Source organism: Erpetoichthys calabaricus, chromosome 2 (assembly GCF_900747795.2).
Source record: "Erpetoichthys calabaricus chromosome 2, fErpCal1.3, whole genome shotgun sequence".
Classification (NCBI taxonomy): domain Eukaryota; kingdom Metazoa; phylum Chordata; class Cladistia; order Polypteriformes; family Polypteridae; genus Erpetoichthys; species Erpetoichthys calabaricus.
In genome coordinates, this window is record NC_041395.2 from 50,670,316 (window position 1) to 50,694,512 (window position 24,197).

Here is a 24,197-nt window from a genome sequence, read left to right on the forward strand (position 1 = left end):
AACAGCGTGTCATTAAGCAGGAGGACTTATTACAGGTTTCCTCACTGCTTTCCCTGATTGACTACTGCAGAAGATCAAATAAATCAGCATAAATTTAGCTGCTTATATGGGTTTTCTGAAGAATGTAATCAATATGGACTGCATCTTGAATATATAGTAAAATTCTGTGCACATGATCTTGCATGCACTGGCGTTGATTTTGATTTTTGTGGTGTTACAGAATCATAGTCTGCCCGTCGTTTTGATTTTTGTTTGAACTCTGGATAATAATGACGTTTCCAAGTTTTTGCTACAGTTATGAAATACTTCTAAAATTTCTTCCAGTCCAAATCCATTAGATCTGTCTGAGACACTAGATGTGCTGATGCTTCATTTCAGGAGACAACGTTCTCAACAGCCAGTATGCAAAGATCTTAGTCAGGTTTAATTGTTGAGAAATAATGGATTCAACAGACTCATGATTAATCCCTATAATGTCTGTTGTCTCATACACTGGGACTCTTCAATTCTCCATTAAGTTTCGCTCCACATTTAAAACATAATGTAGATAGGTTGGCCAGACCTCAAAAGATGCCCTGCCATGATAGAATTCTGTAGCACAACTATTTACTGCAGAATATGAAGGGGAAATGCACCTGGTACATACAGTACTTTGTCAGAATGAATCTCCAAAGGCATGATGCACTTCAGCATTATGAATTCAGTGTTAGTATGATTTTGTGGTATTCAGCACCCATAATAATTAGGTTCTGAAACAAGGAATATTCACTATAAATCACAAACTCTAGAAAATTGTAATTCACATATATTAGTATACCAGACACAGTCTTCAGTCTGTGTACCCTCACCTTCACAATTAACTCTATCAGCGCTGAGTCGGTAGCCAGGCCTGCAGAAACAGGTGAAGCTGCCAATGGTGTTCTGGCATGACTGCTGGCAAAGACGTTTATCTCTTTTCCGCTGGCACTCATTAAAATCTAGGGGATAAAAAGAGAAAAATTTGACTTGCAGCATCTATTAAAAGATATAATAGATGTAGAGTACTTTGCCACACAGTGCTGATCTTTACGGCAGCAGGTTTTAGGTAGCAGAACTGGGCTTCAGCTTATTAATTCATCCTAACATCCATTTACTGAACTCACTGTTTCAAATTAGTGGTGTGGGAACCTGGAGCCAATACAAACTCCACATAGCTGATCTGAGTAGGTATGGGTAACTACAGGGTATGGTGTGGGCATTCTCAGGGGCGCTAATGTCCCTTAGGGTTTAGTTCTGTCAATGATATTCCTGATTTACCTTACTTACTGTATGCCTGCATCTTTATATCACTCCGGTATACAGTATATTGGGCACGGCCCTAACTCCACTTACTAGTACTCCTTTGTGATGCTTCAAAAAGACATCCTGAAATATTTACTAGAAGCAAGGAGGAGCCATCCTGGCCATGCAATCTGTACGTGGTGACAGACAGAAAGTGTGGAACTTTTACAACGCATATCAAGAAGGTATTCTAGAACTTGTATGCCCTGTTGAGAAAGACTTTCATTCTTGTGATTTGAGGACCTTGCTAGAAATGCCACAGAGAGAACATTAGAACACTCTAGACAAGAACAGGCCGTTCAGCCCAACAAAGCTCGCAAGACCTATCTACTTATTTCTTCCAAAAAACATCAAGTCGAGTTTTGAAAGTCCCTAAAGTCTTACTATCTACCACAATACTTGGTAGCTTATTCCAAGTGTCTAGCGTTCTTTGTGTAAAGAAAAACTTCCTAATGTTTGTGTGAAATTTACCCTTAATAAGTTTCCAACTGTGTTCATGTGTTCTTGATGAACTCATTTTAAAATAACAGTCTTGATCCACTGTAATAATTCCCTTCATAAGTTTAAACACTTCAATCAGGTCACCTCTAAATCTTCATTTGCTCAAACTGGAAAGGTTCAGCTCTTTTAATCTTCCCTCATAATTCAACCTCTGTAGCCCTGGAATCAGCCTAGTTGCTCTTCTCTGGACATTTTCTAGTGCTGCTATGTCCTTTTTGTAGCCTGGAGACCAAAACTGCACACAGTACTCCAAATAAGGCCACACCAGTGTGTTATAAAGCTTTAGCAGAACCTCCTTGGACTTGTACTCCACACATTGTGCCATATAAACTAACATTGTTTGCCTTCTTAATGGCTTTTGAACACTGTCTGGAAGTCGATAGCTTAGAGTCCACTATTCATAAGGTATACTCTTGATTTTCCGACCACCCATTGTGTATTCAAACGTAACATTTTTACTTCCTATGTGTAATACTTTACATTTACTGACATTAAATTTCATCTGCTACAAATTTGCCCAAGCCAGTATGCTATCCAAGTCCTTCTGTAATGATATAACGGATTCCAAATTATCTGCTAATCCACCTATCTTGGTATTATCTGCAAATTTAACTAGCTTGTTACTTATATTCCTTTCTAAATCATTTATATATATTAAAAATAGCAGCGGCCCTAGCACTGACCCCTGAGGGACACCACTCTTAACATCAGCCAATTCTGATGAGGTTCCTTGCACCATCACTCTCTGCTTCCTGTGTCTGAGTCAATCCTGTATCCATCTAAAAACCATCACCCTGAACTCCCACTTCTTTTAGTTTGATGCCCAACCTTTCATGTGGCACCTTATCAAATGCTTTCTGAAAGTCAAGATAAATAATATCATATGCTCCACTTTGATAATATTCTTTTGTTGCCTCCTCATAGAATTCCAGCATGTTAGTAAAACACGACCTCCCTCTTCTAAATCCATGCTGACTGTTCAGAATAACTCCTGTCCTTGCCAGGTGTTGCTCAATCTTATCCTTAATAATTCCTTCTATTAATTTTCCTGTGATGCATGTTAAGCTTATTGGCCTATAGTTGCTTGGATCTGCCCTGTCACCCTTTTTATATAATGGGATATTTGTCATTTACCAGTCCTTCGGAATCTCTCCAGTGCACAGTGACTTCCTAAAAATATGTGTTAAGGGTTTATATATGTACTCACTGGCCTTCTTAAGAACTTGAGGTTAAATATTATCTGGTCCTGGTGATTTATTTGGTTTCAGCCTATTTAATCTAAGCAGTACTTCTCCCTCTACAATTTCCAAATCCCTCAGTACCTCCTTAGTAGTCGCGTTTAACCTCTAGGAGGTTATCCACTTGCTCACTTGTGAACACCTCAGAAAAATGTAAGTTTAGGGCATCCACTATTTCATTGTCTGTATCTTTTAATTCCCCTTTACTATTTCTGATGCACTTCACCTCCTCCTTGAATGATCTTTTACTACTAAAATACTGAAAGAATCTCTTTGGGTCATCTTTCACCTTATCTGTTATATTCCTCTCCAACTGCCTTTTAGCCTCCCTGATATCTTTCTTAATGGTTGCCCTCATGTTCTCATACGCTCTACAATTCACTTTGCAGGAACACACTTTAAAATGTGTATTGCACATGTCATAATTAGATGTGAGGTCCAGACAAGTGACCCCTTATGATATATGAGAAATATTCCTGAGCATCAAGAGCACTATAAAAACAGTATGAGATAACACTAATGAGCGGTATAAAGACCAGCATGGTCTGGAACAATGGCAAGCTGAATACACACAGTGACAGAGAACATAGTGGAACTCAGCCAAGTCATGTCAAAGGTCTTCTAGCACACCTGTAACCTGCATTAGTAAGGCAGTCTCAATCTGGCAAGCTTTTCATCATAATAATGGAAGTCAATTCACAAGACTTACAAGAAAATCTGGGACTCCTACATGTCATGTTACGAAAACACTCTTTAACATTTATCCCACAAAACATCAAAATCAAATATGATTTTCATACCAGAGACTGACGTCCCTTAGGATATGTAAGTGAGAAACTGTAGAAAATCTGTCAAAATCTGAAATGTTAATAAGAAGCAGTGTAACGATGGTCAGGAACATTTCCATCTCCTTAACTTTGTATTCTAAAGCAATTTCTTTACAATTTTTTTGTGATATGCTCAATTTAATTGCTTATCTTGATAAATACTTCTTCTTGTACTATGTGAAACTGACTTCATGCTGGGTACGGCAAGCCTGTTTCTGGCTGAGAGGCTGGACAAATTGGCCCTGCAGTGTTCTCTATACTCTTGGGTAAGTGTGTGCATATGTAAACTGAACTTTCCAATTTAGTGATGGGGCTTAAAGGTCATCACCCTTAAGTCCATTTTGTGGAGAAATGCTTTTAAAAATATTCCTACTTCTTCTAAAATCAGGAACTTGCAGTTTATAATTACTAGTCTCAAGCAATCCAGGGCTCAAATGCTACACAGGGATGCAGACAAGGCTAACACCCTGAAACAATTTTAAAGGGCTTCTTCTCCCACTGCCACCTTCTTCTAATGACCAGTCTCCTCACACCATCTCTAGTACATCAGCAACTCCTACCATGTCAAATGGAATGGCCAGTGACCAGTCCATCACTCAGACAATCACTACGGGCTGTCCATAACTGAAGATCAAGTAAGGAGACAACTGAAGAAGCTACACACAGGAAAAGCCCCTTTACCAAATGGAGTCAGTTGTCGAGGTCTTAAGGCCTGTTGTGTCCAACGTTATGGTATCCTCTGTTACCCGTTATGTCTGTCCCTAAGGCTCCAGAAAGTTCTGCTGCTACAGAAAACATCCTGCTTTGTTCCTATTCCAGAGAAGCCAGGCACCTCTCCACCTAATGACTACAGAGCAGTGGCACTTACATCTCACATCATGAAGAGTTTTAAGAGACTGGTCCTGAACTATATGAGTCCTTATGTGGTAGACTACTTGGTCTCACTGCAGTTTGCCTATCAGACAAAGATTGGAGTGGAGGATGCAATTATCCATCCTTTTGTTCTCTTAAAGGTAGCTGCAGTAATCTTGATCAGGAATGCATTGTTCATAAGACAATCTCGATTTTCACTAAAAGCTGAGGAGGACCACTCTAAATTGGAAAAAAGCCACCGAAGAAGCCTAGGTGTGCCCCTTGCACTTCATGGAGAAGAAGCTAATAATATCACTCTCCTGTCTCAAAGAAGCACACAGTCTTGTGCACAAAGCAACAGATATGCATGTAGAAAATCATTTTGTCAATTGTCTGTTGACCTTCCTCTGAACAGCGTACACCAGACCACACTGTAGCTGCACAGTTACCAGACGAGCAGTTTCAGTCGTAAAGTACATGTAGTCTGTGTGTTCTGTCCTTTTTTTGACCTCAAACATGTTTGATTCCAAACTTGATGCAGTACCGCTTCAAATCTATCTATCTATCTATCTATCTATCTATCTATCTATCTATCTATCTATCTATCTATCTATCTATCTATCTATCTATCTATCTATCTATCTATCTATCTATCTATCTATCTATCTATCTATCTATCTAATCTACACAGTTCATACCCAATACTGTATTTTTTTTACCGGAGTAGTGAGTTTTAAGGCTCCAACTTTACTTACCTTTTAAATTTAAACTCATTGAGAAAATTATTAGGAACTCTATACTAATACTGAACAGGGCCTCCTTTTGCTCTCAGAACAGCCTCAATTCTTCGTAGCATGTATTCCACAAGATGTTGGAAATATTCCCTTGAGATTCTGGTCTATGTTCACATGATTGTGTCATGAAATTTCTGTAGACTTTGTGACGTGGTGCATTATCAAGCTGTAAGTAGCTCTTCGCAGATGGCAAAACTGTGGTCATGAAAGATACACGTGGTCAGTAACAATACTCAAATAGTCTGTGGCATTCAATTGATGATTGATTGGTATCAATGGGCCCAATGTGTGCCAAGTAGACATTCTCCACATCATTACACCACCACCAACAGCCTGAACAGTTGACGCAAGGCAGGTTAGGTGCATGGATTCATGCTTTTTGGCATCAAATAATGATCCTGACTTCTGTATTGCTCAATCGAAATCAAGATTCATCAGACCAGGCTACATTTTTCTAGTCTTCAGCTATCCAGCTTTGGTGAGCCTGTGCCCACTGCAGCCTCAGCTTTCTGTCCTTTTCTTACAGGAGTGGAACCTGACCTAGTCTTCTGCTGTTATGGCCCACTCACCTTAAACTTTGACATGTTGTGGATTCTAACTTTTTTGGTCACCACAGTTGAACAAAATGGTTCCTTGAGTTACTGTAGCCGGTCAGCTCAAACCAGTCTAGCCATTCAACTCTGACCTCTATCATCAACAAGTAGTTTCCATCCATAGAACTCCTACTCATGGGATGTTTTTTGCTTTTCACACTGTTCTGAGTAAACAATTGTGATGGAAAGCAAGCAAGCCCCAAGCCAAACACACACAGAGTCCCGGGTTCAAATAATAGATGGTTTTAGTGTCCAATTCCTCAGTTAAGCACCAAGTACTAAGCACAAGCAGAAAACACAAGTAATCTGTCTTCCAATCACCACACAATCCCTCTCCTCTCACCACCGCACTGTCCTTCTCCAGTTGAGTGTAGCTTCATGCCCTCCCAGCGCTGTCTCACCTGGACAAGTCAGTGTGGTCCCTTTTATTAAGGACCCGGGAGTGCTTCCTGTGCAAGTGCTACTGCCCGATGGAAGTAATTTTGGTTTCATACGGAATTCCCACATTTTGGGGAGCGCATATCCCTGCAGCACCCCCTTGAGGCACCCACGGAGCCTAGCAAGGCTGTGCTGCCAGACTACAACTCCCAGCTTTTCCTGCAGGCTCCTGAATGGGCACCAATAAGGAGGGCTGCTGCCGTCCAGCGCTTGGGAGGAAAAAACATTCCCCAGGGTTAGCCCTTCCCTGTCCTCTTCTTCTGTTGTGCCTGAGGAAGGTATGAAGTCCATGTCTGGTCGGGACGCCTGTCCATTTATTTGGGGTTTTCCACCCAGGTAAGGAATCGTTCATTCTGACTGGGATGTCCATCCACCCATTAGGGCTGCCTAGTCCAGGTGCGACTGCATATCCTTGCTTGGCCGGGATGCCTTTATGTTCCCACGGGGCATCCTGTCCAGGTAAGGGATATTCTGGACTCCTGGCCAGGGTGTTCGTCCATCCTGTGTGCCTCCTATACCATACAGACTCTTCTGTGTGAAAATTCTAGTAGATCAGCAGTTGCAAAAGTTCTCAAACTTTCATGCCACAGTCTTAAAGACTGAGATCACTTTTTTCCCCATTTTGGTGTTTGTTGTAAACATTAAATGCTGCTTCTGCATAATTTTATGCATTGCACTGCTGCCACATGACTGGCTAATTAAATAATTGAAATGATAAGCAGGTGTGCAGGCGTTGATAATAGTTTGTTCTGCAAGTGCATATGGCTGTACTTTACCACATGATGACGATGTCAGAAGGTATCACAACGATCAGACCAGGCACCAGCACCTATCGTCTGATTGATCAGTGTGGCGTGAAAGGGTTGTGAATGCTGCATGTCACCCAAAGTCTCTGACAGAAAACACATTCATTTAATGACTGGAGCCCTTGCAAGTTATTTCAAAGGAGAGACTGGAAGGTTAACTAGCAAAAGTGTAAAGAGAGCCTGGAAAATACATAAGAAGTAACAGCGAGATGTCAGTGATACACTCTAGAAGATGTATAATCTGCATCAATAAGGTGGTATTTTAATTTCAGTAACTGATGTTTTGCCAAGATATTTCCAGCAGGGATGTGTAGGAGGAGCCGCACCTAGACAGTCTATAAGCTGCACGCGTTGTATCCAAGAAATGGAGAGAGAAAACCCAGAATACTTACAGTCAGGTCAGAGGAACACTAAATAACATATGCAACCTACACCTGAGACAGTGTGCAATTTCAAAGAGAAAGAAAGGAGAACTGGAAAACCCACAAGAGACAAATGAGGCAAGATCTGGCACTTTAAAGAGAGAGTTTAAAATATTTATAGTATAGACGCAAGTGCTGAATTATGATTGGCACACAGCAAAAGACAGGGGAAGCATCCAAAAAATGAGTCTGCACACTGCAGAGAGGTGAGACAACTGTTTGGGTGTCACTCTAAGCGGTCTGGTTCTGTTCTAACCCTTTGATATCTCCAATCCATAATAGTGCGGCAGCATTCCCCGAACAAAGCCCATCTGTTGCTTGTTTCCAATTCAGGTAATAAATCTGAGTCCGGGACGATATTTATCGCTTGCAGATGAATTTCTGCTCTGTAAAACTGCTCTTCTCAAAGCCAAGAAGAAAGCTGCTCAGCTGCAGATCAGACCTGGGGATGTTCCAGGCACAGAAGCGGGCAGCCAGGGCGGACTGAGGGAAGTTCCAAAATCAGAAGCACAGCTTCTTGTGGGCCTGGGAACATGTCAGGAATAGGAATACACAGCTGTGCACTCCTGGAAATGTTCTAGCAGTCTGGTGTTGTATGGAAACCGGGAAAGTGTGACGTCGCCGCCAAGCAGGGAGCATTCCAGTATTAGAAGCACGGACTCTGGAATTTTGTAAAGCAGGCATTGTAGGCCAAACTAGGGTTGTAAATGCGATGATATTTTAGGGAACTGGTCTAAGAAACCCACTAAATTCAACACAGGGTTGCGGAGGGGTCCACCGTCCATCCTGGCGATATGAGCTACAAAGCAGGAACAAACCAGACTGTTGCACGGCCCAGTGATAAACTTGCACAGGGCTAAGTTAAAATCACCAATTAAACTGAACATTCATGTCGTTCAGATGTGGAGGATGATATAAAAGGAGTAGTGCTAAATACTCAGTCATCCATTTTTGCACTAAAGTAATAATAATTTTTTTCATTTAGATTGCGCTTTTCTCACTACTTAAAGCACTTTACATAGTGAATGGGTAGCCACTTCAACCACCAGTAATGTGTCTAATTTACCTAGATGATGTGACGGCAGCCATTCTGGCACCAGTACGCTCACCACACATTAGCTATTAGGTGGCGAAGGGGTGAAAGATAGTTAGCCAACTAGAGACAGGGCATGATTAGGAGGCCAGAATGACTAGGCCGTGGTGGGCAATTTAGACAGGACATCAGGATACACCCTACACTTTTTGAGGGATACCCAGGGATCTTTTATTACCACAGAGTCAGGACCTCAGTTTTCCATCTTTTTTGAAGAACAACACCATTTTTGTAGCACAGGGACCCTGTCACTATACGGGGTCCACATTCAGACCACATTGTAACACCAATTCCAGCAGCAAACCAACCTTTTCCTGGTTGGTGTCCCATCCAAGTACTGGCTGGGCCCAAACATGCTTAGCTTCAGATGGATTACCTGTTCTGAAGTGCATGTGGTATGGTTGCTGGCATAGTATTGATAAAAACACAGCAGGGGCCGGGGAAGTCTATAAGTTAATTCTGACATCAGTAGATGTTCAGTCAATAAAATAATCAACTCGCTGTGGCAAGCAGACAAATACACTGCTGACTATTGAAACTGAAACACCAAGAAAAAAAGTGTCATGTTGGTCTGAATTTTGCAGGATGGAGTCCCTACCTTTCAAAGATCCAAGAGGACATTGGGAAGAAGATCTCTTAATCAATATATCAGAAAAGGAGTGGAAGGTAGCAAAGCAGAGAATTCACTCGAGTTCTATATGCGCAAAGCATAGAATTATTCAACTAAAAATTATATATCGAGCCCATCAGTCTCGCTTAAAACTGTCCAAAATGTTTCCAGGCCAGGATCCAACCTGCGAGCGCTGCAACCAAGCTCCTGCCTCACTGGGTCACATGTTCTGGGCCTGCACCAAACTAACATCATTTTGGACAAAAATTTTTAAGTGCCTCTCAGACAGCCTTGGTATCACAATCCCTCCTAACCCACTAACAGCTGTGTTTGGTGTCCTTCCAGATGGACTTGAATTGGAGAAGGACAAGCAAACGGTGATTGCATTCACTACACTCTTGGCATGCAGACTTATTTTGTTAAATTGGAAGAATCCTAATTCTCCTCTTATAAGTCAGTGGGAAACCGATGTTTTATATTATTTGAAATTGGAAAAAATCAAATTTTCAGTTAGAGGATCTGTACAAAATTTTTTCAAAACTTGGCAGGATTTAATCAATATTATTTTAGAATAAGAGAATTAACTATTATTGCATTTAACTCCCTTCTCCATCTCTTATTTATATAGATATTTACTTCTCCCCTTCTTTTGTCTAATGTTGCCTTATTAAAAAGCTTAAAGAAATTTTCCTTTAGCTAAGCTCTCCTTCTCAGGGGTGGGGTTTGATTTGTCTTCAAATTTGTTGGGTTATAAATTGATCTGTTTGTATGGAATGATTACAATGAAAATTAATAAAATAAAAATATTAAAAGAATATCAACATACACTGCATCCGGAAAGTATTCACAGCGCATCACTTTTTCCACATTTTGTTATGTTACAGCCTTATTCCAAAATGGATTAAATTCATTTTTTTCCTCAGAATTCTACACACGACACCCCATAATGACAACGTGAAAAAAATTTACTTGAGGTTTTTGAAAATTTATTAAAAATAAAAAAACTGAGAAATCCCATGTACATAAGTATTCACAGCCTTTGCTCAATACTTTGTCGATGCCCCTTTGGCAGCAATTACAGCCTCAAGTCTTTTTGAATATGATGCCACAAGCTTGGCACACCTATCCTTGGCCAGTTTCACCCATTCCTCTTTGCAGCACCAGTCAAGCTCCATCAGGTTGGGTGGGAAGCGTCGGTGCACAGCCATTTTAAGATCTCTCCAGAGATGTTCAATCGGATTCAAGTCTGGGCTCTGGCTGGGCCACTCAAGGACATTCACAGAGTTGTCCTGAAGCCACTCCTTTGATATCTTGGCTGTGTGCTTAGGGTCGTTGTCCTGCTGAAAGATGAACCGTCGCCCCAGTTTGAGGTCAAGAGCGCTCTGGAGCAGGTTTTCATCCAGGATGTCTCTGTACATTGCTGCAGTCATCTTTCCCTTTATCCTGACTAGTCTCCCAGTCCCTGCTGCTGAAAAACATCCCCACAGCATGATGCTGTCACCACCATGCTTCACTGTAGGGATGGTGCCAGGTTTCCTCAAAACGTGACACCTGGCATTCACACCAAAGAGTTCAATCTTTGTCTCATCAGACCAGAGAATTTTCTTTCTCATGGTCTGAGAGTTCTTCAGGTGCCTTTTGGCAAACTCCAGGTGGGCTGCCATGTGCCTTTTACTAAGGAGTGGCTTCCGTCTGGCCACTCTACCATACAGGCCTGATTGGTGGATTGCTGCAGAGATGGTTGTCCTTCTGGAAGGTTCTCCTCTCTCCACAGAGGACCTCCGGAGCTCTGACAGAGTGACCATCGGGTTCTTGGTCACCTTCCTGACTAAGGCCCTTCTCCCCCGATCGCTCAGTTTAGATGGCCGGCCAGCTCTAGGAAGAGTCCTGTTGGTTTCGAACTTCTTCCACTTACGGATGATGGAGGCCACTGTGCTCATTGGGACCTTCAAAGCAGCAGAAATTTTTCCGTAACCTTCCTCAGATTTGTACCTCGAGACAATCCTGTCTTGGAGGTCTACAGACAATTCCTTTGACTTCATGCTTGGTTTGTGCTCTGACATGAACTGTCAACTGTGGGACCTTATATAGACAGGTGTGTGCCTTTCCAAATCATGTCCAACCAACTGAATTTACCACAGGTGGACTCCAATTAAGCTGCAGAAACATCTCAAGGATAATCAGGGGAAACAGGATGCACCTGAGCTCAACTTCGAGCTTCATGGCAAAGGCTGTGCATACTTATGTACATGTGCTTTCTCGTAATTAAATGTTATAACATGACAAAGAAAATGCAACAGTAAGCTGCAGTTTACAAGCAGTACAGCCCACACCACAGTTGTAATGAAATTGAACTAGAACCATTTATATCAGAGAAAAAAAATGAGATACTCTAATAAAAGTCCATGAGTCATGGGAACATAATTGTGAGTAAATACCCAACAAGGGCCAGAGAATGAATATCACATAAGACCGACAGAGTAAGGCAGATTTCAGCCCTCTAAAGATGCATCCCTAAGAACCATGCTAACAGAAGAGCATGTCGGACAATACAAGGAAAGTTTCTGAACTTTCTTTTATTTTTTAACTTGATTAATAATATGAATAAATACAAACAATTGGTTCAAATTGGAGGTCAAGTTGTTAATGAAGGTCTGACAAAAAACATTTGGAAAAGTAGGAAACCATCAAAACCAAATGAATGATTGTAGTGTCAATTATCTTTCCATTTATGGAAACCATTTAACCAAATTCCAGATTAACCAGTCATGCCCATCTTTTGGAACGGGGCCAAAATAACACGTAATCAATCAGACACAGAGACAATGATGTCCACCTTAACTACCATGTAGCCTTGGTGTCAACTAAGGAAAGAAAAGCCATAGAATTCTAATCCAAATATGAAAGGATGTCCTAAAACACAAATAACAACACCAAAGGATGTGGGTTAAGGCTCAGGGCAATTTACATATTTGGGATTTAGGATAATAACACAGGAAAGTCATATGTCCTTATAGAAATTAAGATATTCTTGATGTTAAGAAGAAAATCAATGCTCAGGTGTCTCATTCATAAAATTTTGCATGGATTTGAGCATGAAAGTATGCATACACCAAAAAACAGGAAGATGCACAAGGCAAAGAAATAGATTTATAAAACCTGGCGTGTGCACACTTCTAAACAATTTGCCCTTTATAAATCACTATCATCGTATAACTGTGCGTATGTGAACATGCCTCAAACCCCGCCCAGTTGACTTCCTGAAACAATCACATCTAGACTATGCTAATCAATCTCATACATATGCAATGAAGATGTTGCCAACTTTCATTGGCTGGTAGAGCACTTTCTCACACCACCACCTTCAGTTAGGAGTCCTATGGTGTGCTCCATATGGCACTGTAGTGTTCCTCCTCTGCGTTCCGAGGATCAGGGAAAGGTGTAAGGCGCTAGCATCTGAGTGAGTAGCCACTATTACCTGATTGCTGGTACAATAAATAGTACAGGTGATATGAAACATTGAGGGTTCATCGAGTTACCTTACCAATAAGCCAGTCACCACATGTCAGCTAAAGCAACATTGCCTCAAAATAAATGAATCAGGGAGAAACTTAAGCCAGCAAGTCACGATATTTGTCAATCTCATCTTGGCATCAGAGATGGCATTGTTAACAAATGCAGTTTCACTCTTGCTTGGTGCCCTTATGGCAATATAAGTGCAGTCAAATGACTCAATTACATTAGGGAAACAACACTGCTGCAAATTGCCAGTTTACTTTTTTATGTTGACAAGGGTATATTATGCATTATGCATGTACATCCACATAATGTGGAAACTGAATTGTAACAACTCATCAGTTGATTAATGGCTTCCAGCATAGTCGGCATGACATGGCTGAAGCTTTTCTGTTGACCACTACCCTGAGCGTGACAACAGGCAGCCTACATATACTGACAAAAAACAAAAAGTTTTTCAGCACAAATACACAGCATTGGCCATCTTAAAAGGAAACTAAAATATTTATCACCTTTGAGGTTTAATATGTTTGTCACATCAATGCACATTATAATGATGGCTGGATGATATGAATTATCATACACATAAGTAATCATTTAGCTGATTTGGCTGCATTTCCCTACTTCATCCGGGGTGTTGTAATTTCCCACTTTATCCAAAATGTTGCATATGCATGGGCCAGGGTTGCCATAAATATATGCACATACTTTTAAAATTCCAACTTTTCGCAGAATGTTGCATGAGCACATTTTGGGCCTCTTTTTGCTCATATGCAAGTTTTATAAATCTGACCCCAGGAGTTGCTACCATCAAGGGAGCTGGAATATTTAAGGGGCAAAAGAAAAGCATCAGGCAAATCTCAGAATGTTGCCAAATTCAGTGAGCCTCTCTCACGAATGTGAAGCTGGACATCCAAAGATACTCAAATGCCAAAGATAATTTTCAAGTCCTTCCATGCCTTTCCTATAATTCCCAATCCCAATTTGATGTTACAGGGGCTGAAGCCTAAACTGAAACATTAGATGAAAGGAATCAACCAACCATGGATGAAGCACCAGTAATTTGAAAATCAAATTTCCATGAGTTTAACTGAAAATGCAACAAATTCTGGGATAAGAAATTGCATTTAATTACAGGAGAAATGTGTAGGCAATTAAAATAAAGCATTTCTTCAAGAAACAATACATGGTCAAGACATGTCTGCATGCTGACATTTCAATGCAATTTCAAGTAAGATAATATAAGCAAAAAATGTCTTTTAACATTAATTTATTCATTTTCTAAGCCTAACTTTTCTAGCAAAGGTCATGGGGATTGTTTAACATAACTGAAGATGACAGACATCCTTGGAGGAACTTACTGCTTTGCTTAATTAGCAGATTAGCAGGGCTTAGAATAATAATTCTACTTCATTATTCATTCCCAGTTATACCAAAATAATGAATTCCTAATTGTTTCCAATTGTTTTATTTTATAAATAAATAAAATCAATGAAGAAAAAATAACACTGAATTATCCTGCAGAAATGTCCACCTTTTACAAGCACTACCAGGCACATTTCATTCTGAACTTTGGATGGAAACTGAGCGGTTAGAGAGAAGGTAAGGAAGTCTCAGTTTAATGCATGCTGCTCTCTAACTCCAACATGAAAAAGAAACATGACAATTGTTTTAAGAACACAGAAATCTGAACAGATCTGACAGTGTGGCAGAAAACCAATGAAATTATGAAGTGAAAATTGGCAACTTGCAAAAATACTCCAGGCTTCTTATCCCCTCACTTCCAACACGTATTTTGAGTGCTTCAATAAAACACCTTGTTAACATTTAAAAACTCGTTAAGACGTCTGATATTTAGAAAGTGTAATATTTTCAGTGGGTTGTACAGTGGTTCGCACTTCTGCTTCACTGCTCCAGGAGACATGGATCGAGTCCAGACCAAGTTTTAATCTGTGTGGCATTGGCATGTACTTCTTGTGTCTCTGTAGTTTTTTCTCCCTCATTACAAAGCAGGCTGTTTGGTTTAATGGTTGACTTTAAACTGGTGGGTGTTTACGAGTAGCTCCTGTGGCAGACATGCTAATTTGAACAGAGGAGACAGTTTCTGCCTTCCAGCATTGGACTAAATCAAATCAAATCAAATCAAATTATACACAGGACAGTGAGAAGTGACATGCTTAGTTGATAACTCCAAGTCTGTATTAGGAGAAGAAATTAAATGGATAATAAACAACAAATATGACTCGTAAATATTTAAAAAATAATATGTACAATGACAGCAGTAGTATGCATTATATTACCATTATAAAAATGCGAGGTGAGACACAAAAATGACCGGATTGGTAAAAAAAAATATTTTTTGATGGATCACAGCATTCTAAACATTGTTACCTTCTATATACTCCCCCTCCTGATCTCTACACCGCTCCATACGTACCTTCCTTTGATTGAAACAGCACTGGAAGTCTTCTTGTTTGAGGCTCTTCAACAGGCTTGCTGTTTCTGTCTTCACTTCATCCATTGAAGAAAAATGTGTTCCCTTCAGGTCACTTTTGATTTTCGGGAACAAGTAAAAATCACAGGGAGCTAAATTGGGTGAACAGGCAGGATGATCGAGGACAGGAATGTTTTTGTCAGTGATAACTGCTTTACGGAAAAAGCATTCTGCGTGGGAGCGTTGTGTTGGTGAAGCACCCACCCCCCTCTTGACCTGGGCATTGAACGTCTTCCACATGTTCTTGTCTTTCCTTGAAATGTTTGTGCCACTCAAAAACCTGTGTGCGAGACAAACTGTATTTATCATTTCATAAGTTTCTGTGGCCGCTTTGTTCAATTTCACGAGAAATTTGATGTTGATTCGCTGTTCGATTTTTTCACCTCACATTATAGCTGCAACTCGTGTAGCGATTGTTGTGCAAATACTAACTGGAATATTCATAGGATATACCTAGCCGGTCGGCGGTTTGACAGGGAGTGTAGGAGGGGATATAGTTCTATGATTCATGTTTGGCCAACCTCTAGACGGTTTTCCAGGAAATCCCCGAGCCCAGTCCGGTTATTTTTGTGTCTCACCTTGTATATAAACAATAGTGCATCATGAAGCTTTAGGCACTGTCCTCATTTAGGATATGTATGGACTGTGAAATGAAGCTCCTCCTCAGTCTCTCCGAACTTCTCTTCAGGCAGTGGTAGCATCTTCCTGACCACAGCACAGAGGAGAGGCCGTTGTGGAAATGAGTGGTTCATGATTATTTTCCATGCCTTGTTCCAACATTGCTTGGTGTGGGTATTCTGGAAGTTTGAGAGTGCACACCCAGTGATGTGTTCATCTGACCTCACCACTCTCTGCAGAGACTTGTGGTCTTGCTGCATACTGGTTCCAATAATTTCTGTCATGATACGCTCAATAGTGGATATGAAAAGTTCTTTAGTATCTTGGGGCGCAGTGATGGCTCTGAGGCTAGGGTAATTGGAAGGTTGCCCATTCGAATCCCGCAAAAAGCCAAAAGTGATTCTATTCCGTTGGGTCCTTCAACAAGGCCCTTAACCTATAATTGCTTTGTCCTGGGTATAATGTTAATCTGCAAGCATGTCCTCCAATTTACAGGGAAAACTTAGGGGTTGGTGGCAGGATTAGCACTCCAGCCACCATAAAAAAAAAAAAAACTCACTCTGTTCTATTGTGGTGCTGAGGAGTCACCTACTGCACTTGGGTGCCAATCCAGATGGTTTGTTATGTGGTGCGTGCGGCAACATGCTATCAACGCATGCTCCCAACCTCTTTAGTATCTGGGAGGACAGCCTAAAATCCCTGATGCATCTGCGGTAGTAAAGACATTGTGTTGTGACTTCTTCACCAATGTGTCAACATGCTTGGACCAGGTCAAGTGTTCTGTGATCTGAAACTGCCCACCTTCTCTACTTGACTGTTGTTAATACCGTCGGGCTGGTAGTGTCTCTGGTGTTTTCATCCAAAGTTCACAATCAACTCCTTTGTCTTGCTGTTTATCAGGTGTAGACCTTTGTCCCAACACCAGTGTGACTCTCCTTATCATCCAGGTAAGCCAACTCATTTTTGTTATAGATCGGGCCTACCACAGCTGTGTCATCAGCAAACCTTTGCAGTCATTTGCAGCCATGCAATCATATATGTAGTGGAAGTACAGTAGAGGACTCAGAACACAGCCCTGTGGAGCCCCTGTGTTGATGGTGAGGGATGATGAGGTATGAGCACCCACTTGAACCACGTGGGGTCTGCCTGTTAAGAAGTCAAAAACCCAGCTGCACAGTGAGATGTTCAGATACAGATCCCTGGATTTGGAGTTTATTGTGTTAAATGCAGAACTATAGTCTATAGATAGCATTTGCACATAATTCCCTCTTTTGTTGTCCAAGTGGGCCAGGACTATATGAAATCAAGGTGATGGCATTATCTACTGGACTGATAGGCAAACTGTAATGAATCCAGTTTTTGGAGCAGTGAACAATATATATAATAGTTGACATGCCTCTTGAAACACTTCATTCCTGTAGGTGTTAGTGCAAGTAGTCATTCACCCTGGTTGGATGTAATTTGTTTGGTACAGGAACAATGGTGGACCATTTAAAGCATGTTGGTACTTTTACCATGAATACTGGTGCTTGCTGAGTGGCACAGATCTTAAAACCATGTCCTGGAATGCCATCGGGATCTATTGATATGTTATTTTATGTTATGAAGGTTATGATACTTTTTTTATTCATTTTATAAAAGAAGCCATATAATGTAAAAAAATGTGTGTTTTGCAACCTAGATTATTTCTCCTGATTTACATTTATCTAATTTCTACCTTTTTTGCATCAGCATTTTCAAACCTGCCTTGCTTCAAATGACCTCACACAGGTATCTGTAGGGCTGCGTCCCTGAGCGTCCCTCTCACTTTTAAAGCCTTTGTCCACAGTGTGTATGAAGGTCGGCCCATTATGGCAGCACTTAGGATGTCACTGGAGCGAATGCTTGATGGGAGACCTGTTACACCTACATACACAGGAGAAATTCAGAGCTGCTCTTCAACTTTATCTACACATTTTATGGAAAAAGCGAGGAGAACATGCAGAGTCTGCATGGAATTTGCACTGGTTGGGATCTTAACTCAGAAACCACCATGAGAAACACCAGAAGAAGAGTTTATATTTTGACTATGGGTAGGGTTTCCAGATTAGAAAATTAGAAATACGGGACACTCTTAAAAACTCTCTCTATATTACAATATATATAAATTTATACATGCCCCCTACACACCCACACCAATATATTATATAAAAGTAGAGACATAAATTAAAAACATAAAGCAAGGATTTTAATAGGTTATGAGGAAAACGAAAGTAAACTCTTTTAAAAATTGTTTACTGAAAGTGCAATTACATACAGTGCAATTACATACACCACAGTTTGCTTCAAAACAGCTTCTGCCTTGTTTGATAAATGTCAATTCGCTGGAATATTCATCATGAAATTTACGTTTTGGCATCTTGGGATGGATGGATTTGTTTTTAAGTTAGAAAAAAAGTGGGCTGTGACAAGAAGTAACAACACACTTTATTGTGTAATGTTGCAATGCTGATACAGAACTGCACAGCAGCGCGACTGGAAAGCAAAATGGTAACAGTGTCGCTGTCCTCAGCCAACCATAGCAACTGAACAAGTTGCAAACAAGCAGTAAACACTACTTTTCTCGTTACATTTATGTTATTTTCATCAAGAGAATCTGAGAAAAGAAAGTATAATTACTTATAAAGTTACAACTAAGTACTGTAAGAAGGTAGTAAAAATATATTTTTATTACGAAATTTGAAAATGAACTAAATACGGGACATTTGGGTGTCCCTGAAAGGTCAGTACGGGACAGTGGACAAAATTATCAAATATGTCCTGTATATAAGGGACATCTGGCAACCCTAACTATGGGCACGAGCAACTAAATAAAGAAAAATCATTGAACTTGTGCACTAAATACTGTACTTTGACAGAAGTGTATGTTGCAGTTTATTTCTGAGTTAATGAAGTAGAAATAAAGCAGGCAATTTAACAACAAGGTCAGTAAAGGCGGGCACTTTCTACCTAATTAATATATCTACAAATCCCAAAGATCATGGCTCTAAATCTAGAGCAGTATGATGGAGTTAAACCCACTTTTGTGGCAGTCTGTGGCAGTCCAATAGATAGATAGATAGATAGATAGATAGATAGATAGATAGATAGATAGATAGATAGATAGATAGATAGATAGATAGATAGATAGATAGATAGATAGATAGATAGATAGATAGATAGATAGATAGATAGATAGATAGATAGATACTTTATTAATCCCAAGGGGAAATTCACATACTCCAGCAGTAGCATAATGATAAAGAAACAATATTAAATTAAAGAGTGATAAAAAATGCAGGTAAAACAGACAATAACTTTGTATAATATTAATGTTTACCCCCCTGTTTACTACCGTTTATTAGTGGCAAGATGACTATGTACAATAAGAATTTAGACTGGAACCATGTCTGGGGTTGGTCACTGCCTTGCTTTGGCTCCCATGACCCTGAATTCAAATAAAGGTCTTCAGGAAATCAGCAGATGGATGGATCACATTTTAGCCCAAATTTAGCTAATGGTGACAGCTTGAATATGGCGCACCAATTTCTCAAATCAGAAATATATTCAGCTCAATGGTACTTTGTTTAAAAGAACCTCAATAGCACAAAGTGGTGCCAGCAAGTCTTCTAGTACTCGAGGCAGGGAGATACAGTATGTCTGGCCATGTGTTTCTCCTTCTCAAGCTGAAATAAGATTTGTGGGATCAAAGCTGCTGTCTATTTAAAGCAAACTATTCATCACCAACATGTCAATTGGAAAATTTAAAGTGTTCTTGGCACCTTGAGAGGGTCAAATTAATATTATCATGAGCAAATATAAACAGCCTCAGCGTGAGAAGACGAGGGCTCCCCTGAACTCTTTTTGCGACTCTCCCTTTGGCACCATGCCTGGCTGAGAGGGCACAAGGTGGCCAAGTCTTGGCATGGCCCCAGAGTATACACATACTGTCCCAACCAGGCAGCCAGGGAAACCTGAAACCAGATGTAGAATTAGGTGGTCGCTGGAGAAATTGGTTCCTTCTGTGTTTCTACAAGGTCCCTCTTGCTCCATGCCAAAAACTTTAATACACTAACTGTTTGATGACTCTGTGAACGTCTAGGAGGAAAGCAGCTCTGATGGAACAATTGCCTAGGTGATCAATATAAAATGGAATCCTTAATCAGACTATAGCAGCACTATGGATTTCAGTGGAGACCTGCCATTAGGTTACATCCACACTATTACATTTAAAGATGCAGATGTTAGTTTCTGTTTTTAACTCCTGAAAGCGGAGACTCATGAAAACAGTCTCCAGAGCTGTATACTTCTGAAAATACCACCTTAGTGTTACAGTTTGGATGGGAGAGAAAGAAGAGTTTTGAAATCGCAGACTCTAATCACACTCTCATTGGTTCATGCTTATTATGTGGCTCTTCCCTAACTGGATCCTGCTGATTACAATGTCTCATTCCCTGATTGGTCACCTTTCACAGAAACCATATTCCAACATAGTGAACGCAAAGGGATTGCTTTCCTTGGTGGTTATGGTGTACCCGTGTGCATTTAGAACACCGACAAACTCAGGCAACATGGCTGTCAGAATGCAGCATGTTCATGATACTTTGGAAATGTGAAATTGTGTAAAAACATCTTCACAGAGTTGTGCAATTTGTCTTCTCTTGCAATTACTAATAGTGTGATCTCTAGGCAAAGAGATCTGGCAACTGCAGTCACTAGGTTTGACATCTCCACTGGAAGTCATGCAATGTAGATAGATAGATAGATAGATAGATAGATAGATAGATAGATAGATAGATAGATAGATAGATAGATAGATAGATAGATAGATAGATAGATAGATAGATAGATAGATAGATAGATAGATAGATAGATAGATAGATAGATAGATAGATAGATAGATAGTTTATTGATCCCAAGGAAAATTTGTGCTACCGACCTTACACAGAGGATTAGGGTAATGGTCAATGACAAGAATTCAGTGATGTAGTACAATGGTTCTCTGTGAACACTCAGAGGGACGGTGTAGTGGTGATGGACAGAGACAAAACAGATGCACCTTAGTAATGACTAAAATTAACTTGGTTTCTCCACACAAAACCTGGTGATATCAATCTATCATTCTTAATAAGTACTGTCACATGATGCTATGGTTATTAAGAGTACAGTGTAATGTGCAATTGATGCAGCACATTATACAGAACACTGGGCAAGAGAACATACAGTAGCTCCATATTTTGAATTGACATATAGTAGTTGTTTATCTTACATTTCTAGACTGTAGGCTTTTAAACCAGTTTATTGCCATCCAGTAGAAAGTAGGAATCAGCAAACCAGAAGGTTACATCCTGTCAGAGTATTAAGATGCCACTTACCTATGCAGGTGTGCCCATTGGCATGCAGGTAGAAGCCTGGTCGGCAAGAGCATTTGTAACTTCCCACACTGTTCTGGCAGCGGTGCTGACATGCCGAATGGCTTCCGGCACACTCATCAATATCTGCCGAAAGAAGAAGGATCAGTTGGTGGGATGGCAAGGAGCCAAGATGTAATCTAACCCTGTAGCAATGAAGGCCCTGTAACACTTGTCACCCCGTGTCTAAAAGGCCACATTCTGGCTTAATTTCTTTACCGTATCTGCGCCCTAATCCTGACTGACAGTTTTAATAAAGAAAATATTTCAACACAGACGTTCACCTCAACTGATCACACTTCACTCACATCTACATACAAACCACCCAGAAAACAAAATGGCATTACGGATGGTGTGATAGACAGCCGGCAGCTTCCCTGACGATGGAAGGATGGGGGAAGGCAGCTACTTTTGGACACTGCCAACTCCAAAATGCTAGATGGCAGCTTCCTTGGAGTGTAACAGTGCCCCAGATTCCCACAGGGCATCCTGGGACGGAGTTAGGTTTCTCAGCCCTGTTTGTTGCTGTGGGTGCTGCCAGGGGGAGCTGTCGATTGACCTGGGGACTCATCCTTTCCCTATAGTCTGGAAGTACGAGGTAGTCACAAGGACAAAAGCCCCAAAGTACTTCCAGGCTGAAGAAAAAAAAGCCAGGTCTTCATTAGACCCGGAAGTGCCAGCCAGTCACATGGTCGGAAGGACAGAAGCACTTCCAGGTTAAGGACTATTTAAAGGACTGCTGAAAACCCAGCAGGCGAGCCAGAGTCGGGAGGAGGTGGACAATGCTTGCTTGGAGGTATGGAGGAGAGATTTATATTGTGTTTGTGCTTGACTTATTATCATTTACCTGTGCTATTGTGGCTGTGGTGCTTAAGGCATTGTTCTTTAAGAAGAAAAGAATATTAAAATTCTTCTTGGGACTTTTACTCGGTGTCCAGAGAGTCTGTCTGTTGGGGTTAACGGGGCAACAGAGGCCCCTAGCATTTACATGGGATTCGGAGGAACAGGTGAAAACACACAAACCACAGATATTACTCTCCTTAGGATACCAAGAAAAATGGCAACCGGTGCAGTTCAATATTGGCCATAGCAGTATGGCCCTAGGTTAGCACACATTGTATCACACTTTCAAGCATAGTTGACATTTATGATGCATTTCCCACCTTTCCAATGGAGTAAAAGACAGCAGAAACCTGACCTGGTAGCATTAAGCACATGACAGGAAAAAACCACGGATGTATATAAATCCACACACGACCAGTTTAGTGCTTCCAATTATATCAAATGTGACTGCACATTTCAGCAGCATTTTCAGCTCTCTATGCAATATTGTTCCACTGTGCCTTCATTTTTTGAAATATTCTTTCACTTAGTCATTTTATGAGTCTTATTCATTTTAATAAAGCATCACTAAGTCTACTTTGAGAGCAGCTGGTAGATGGTAGAAATCAAACTAGGTGGAGTAGCAGTTCATCATTGGGTATATTCACAGTCACACCCAGCCAATTTAGTGTCCTCAATCCACTAAAACCGCAGATCACTGGAGTAAAAACTGGAATAAACAAAAGAAAAACACGCACACACACACACTGCAGAGAGCAGGGGTTCAAATCCAGTTATGGACCTGTTAGATAGCTGCCCTACATTTACCTTTAAACTGTTCTATCCAAAGTGACCCACAAACAAGGTCATCATAATCGAGTAATCTTCAGTCTGGGGGACTGTTTGGGAACAAGTGTAACAGGACAAGGTTACAAAATTGATCACTACAATTGAAGAGTTCAGAACAAAACACAAGCGACTTCCTAGACAATAAAAACCTAACAGCTAATATTGGTCAGACAGAAATTCACCAAACAACAGTCTTCAAACATTTCTGAAGCACATTGAGGGAGTCAATAAGGGAGAGTGAGACATGAAAAAACATAAAGGTGGCATTACCAGAGTTGAGTTGGAGCATAGGACCTCACAAGTGTCTTCATATATATGGGTGCTGACAAACTGACTACTCTGGATACAAGGATCAAGGATCTGAACCTAACATGTGCCACTACAGGGAGTGAATGTAGTGATCTGAAATAAAGAGTGAGATGTACCCGCCTCGGTTGGTTGAGCACAAAACATGTTGGTGCATTTTGAATCATTGGAAATCATTTGAATCATGCACTAACTACTAAGCCATCCTTTAATGAAGAATATTTGTAAGATAATTCAGAAATTCTGATTATTCCGAAAATATTTGACCAGATATGTCTTTTCCATCTGAAATCCGTTACTGCTGTGTAACTTGACTCACTTCTGTTTGCATACGGGGAAGGGCAAATAGCCCTGTGGACAATGCCATAAACATGGTCCTTCATGTTGTCCTGGACTGTAAAGGAAACTTACATTTTAGACTTCAGGTCAGAATTTGATACCATTGTCCCTAAATTGTTAAGTAAACTTCTACAAACTGATCTGAATGCTTCCATCTGTAAATGGACTTATAAGAAACAGCATGGGCAGTTGGGCTCCCATCTGTCAGACTTTCTTCCTACTGGCACGGGTACCACTCAAGGCTGTGTCCTTTCCCTCCTTACTCTATTCCATGTATTAATGACTGTAGGTCCACTGACTTCTCAGGAAAAAGTATTACATTTGCTGATG

General features: G+C 40.6%; 1 protein-coding gene across 4 annotated transcripts in view; it reads right to left on the reverse strand.

The window, feature by feature from the left end:
* LOC114645883 (uncharacterized) overlaps nucleotides 1-24,197 on the reverse strand; it is a 235,378-nt gene that overhangs the window by 101,365 nt on the left and 109,816 nt on the right. For all 4 annotated transcript variants that reach the window (XM_028793784.2, XM_028793783.2, XM_028793782.2 and 1 more), the window contains exons 8-9: nucleotides 21,516-21,638; nucleotides 849-977 (exon numbers count right to left, since the gene is read on the reverse strand). In XM_028793784.2, the coding sequence (XP_028649617.1) occupies nucleotides 849-977; nucleotides 21,516-21,638 (252 nt within the window). The remainder of the gene's footprint in view (nucleotides 1-848; nucleotides 978-21,515; nucleotides 21,639-24,197) is intronic.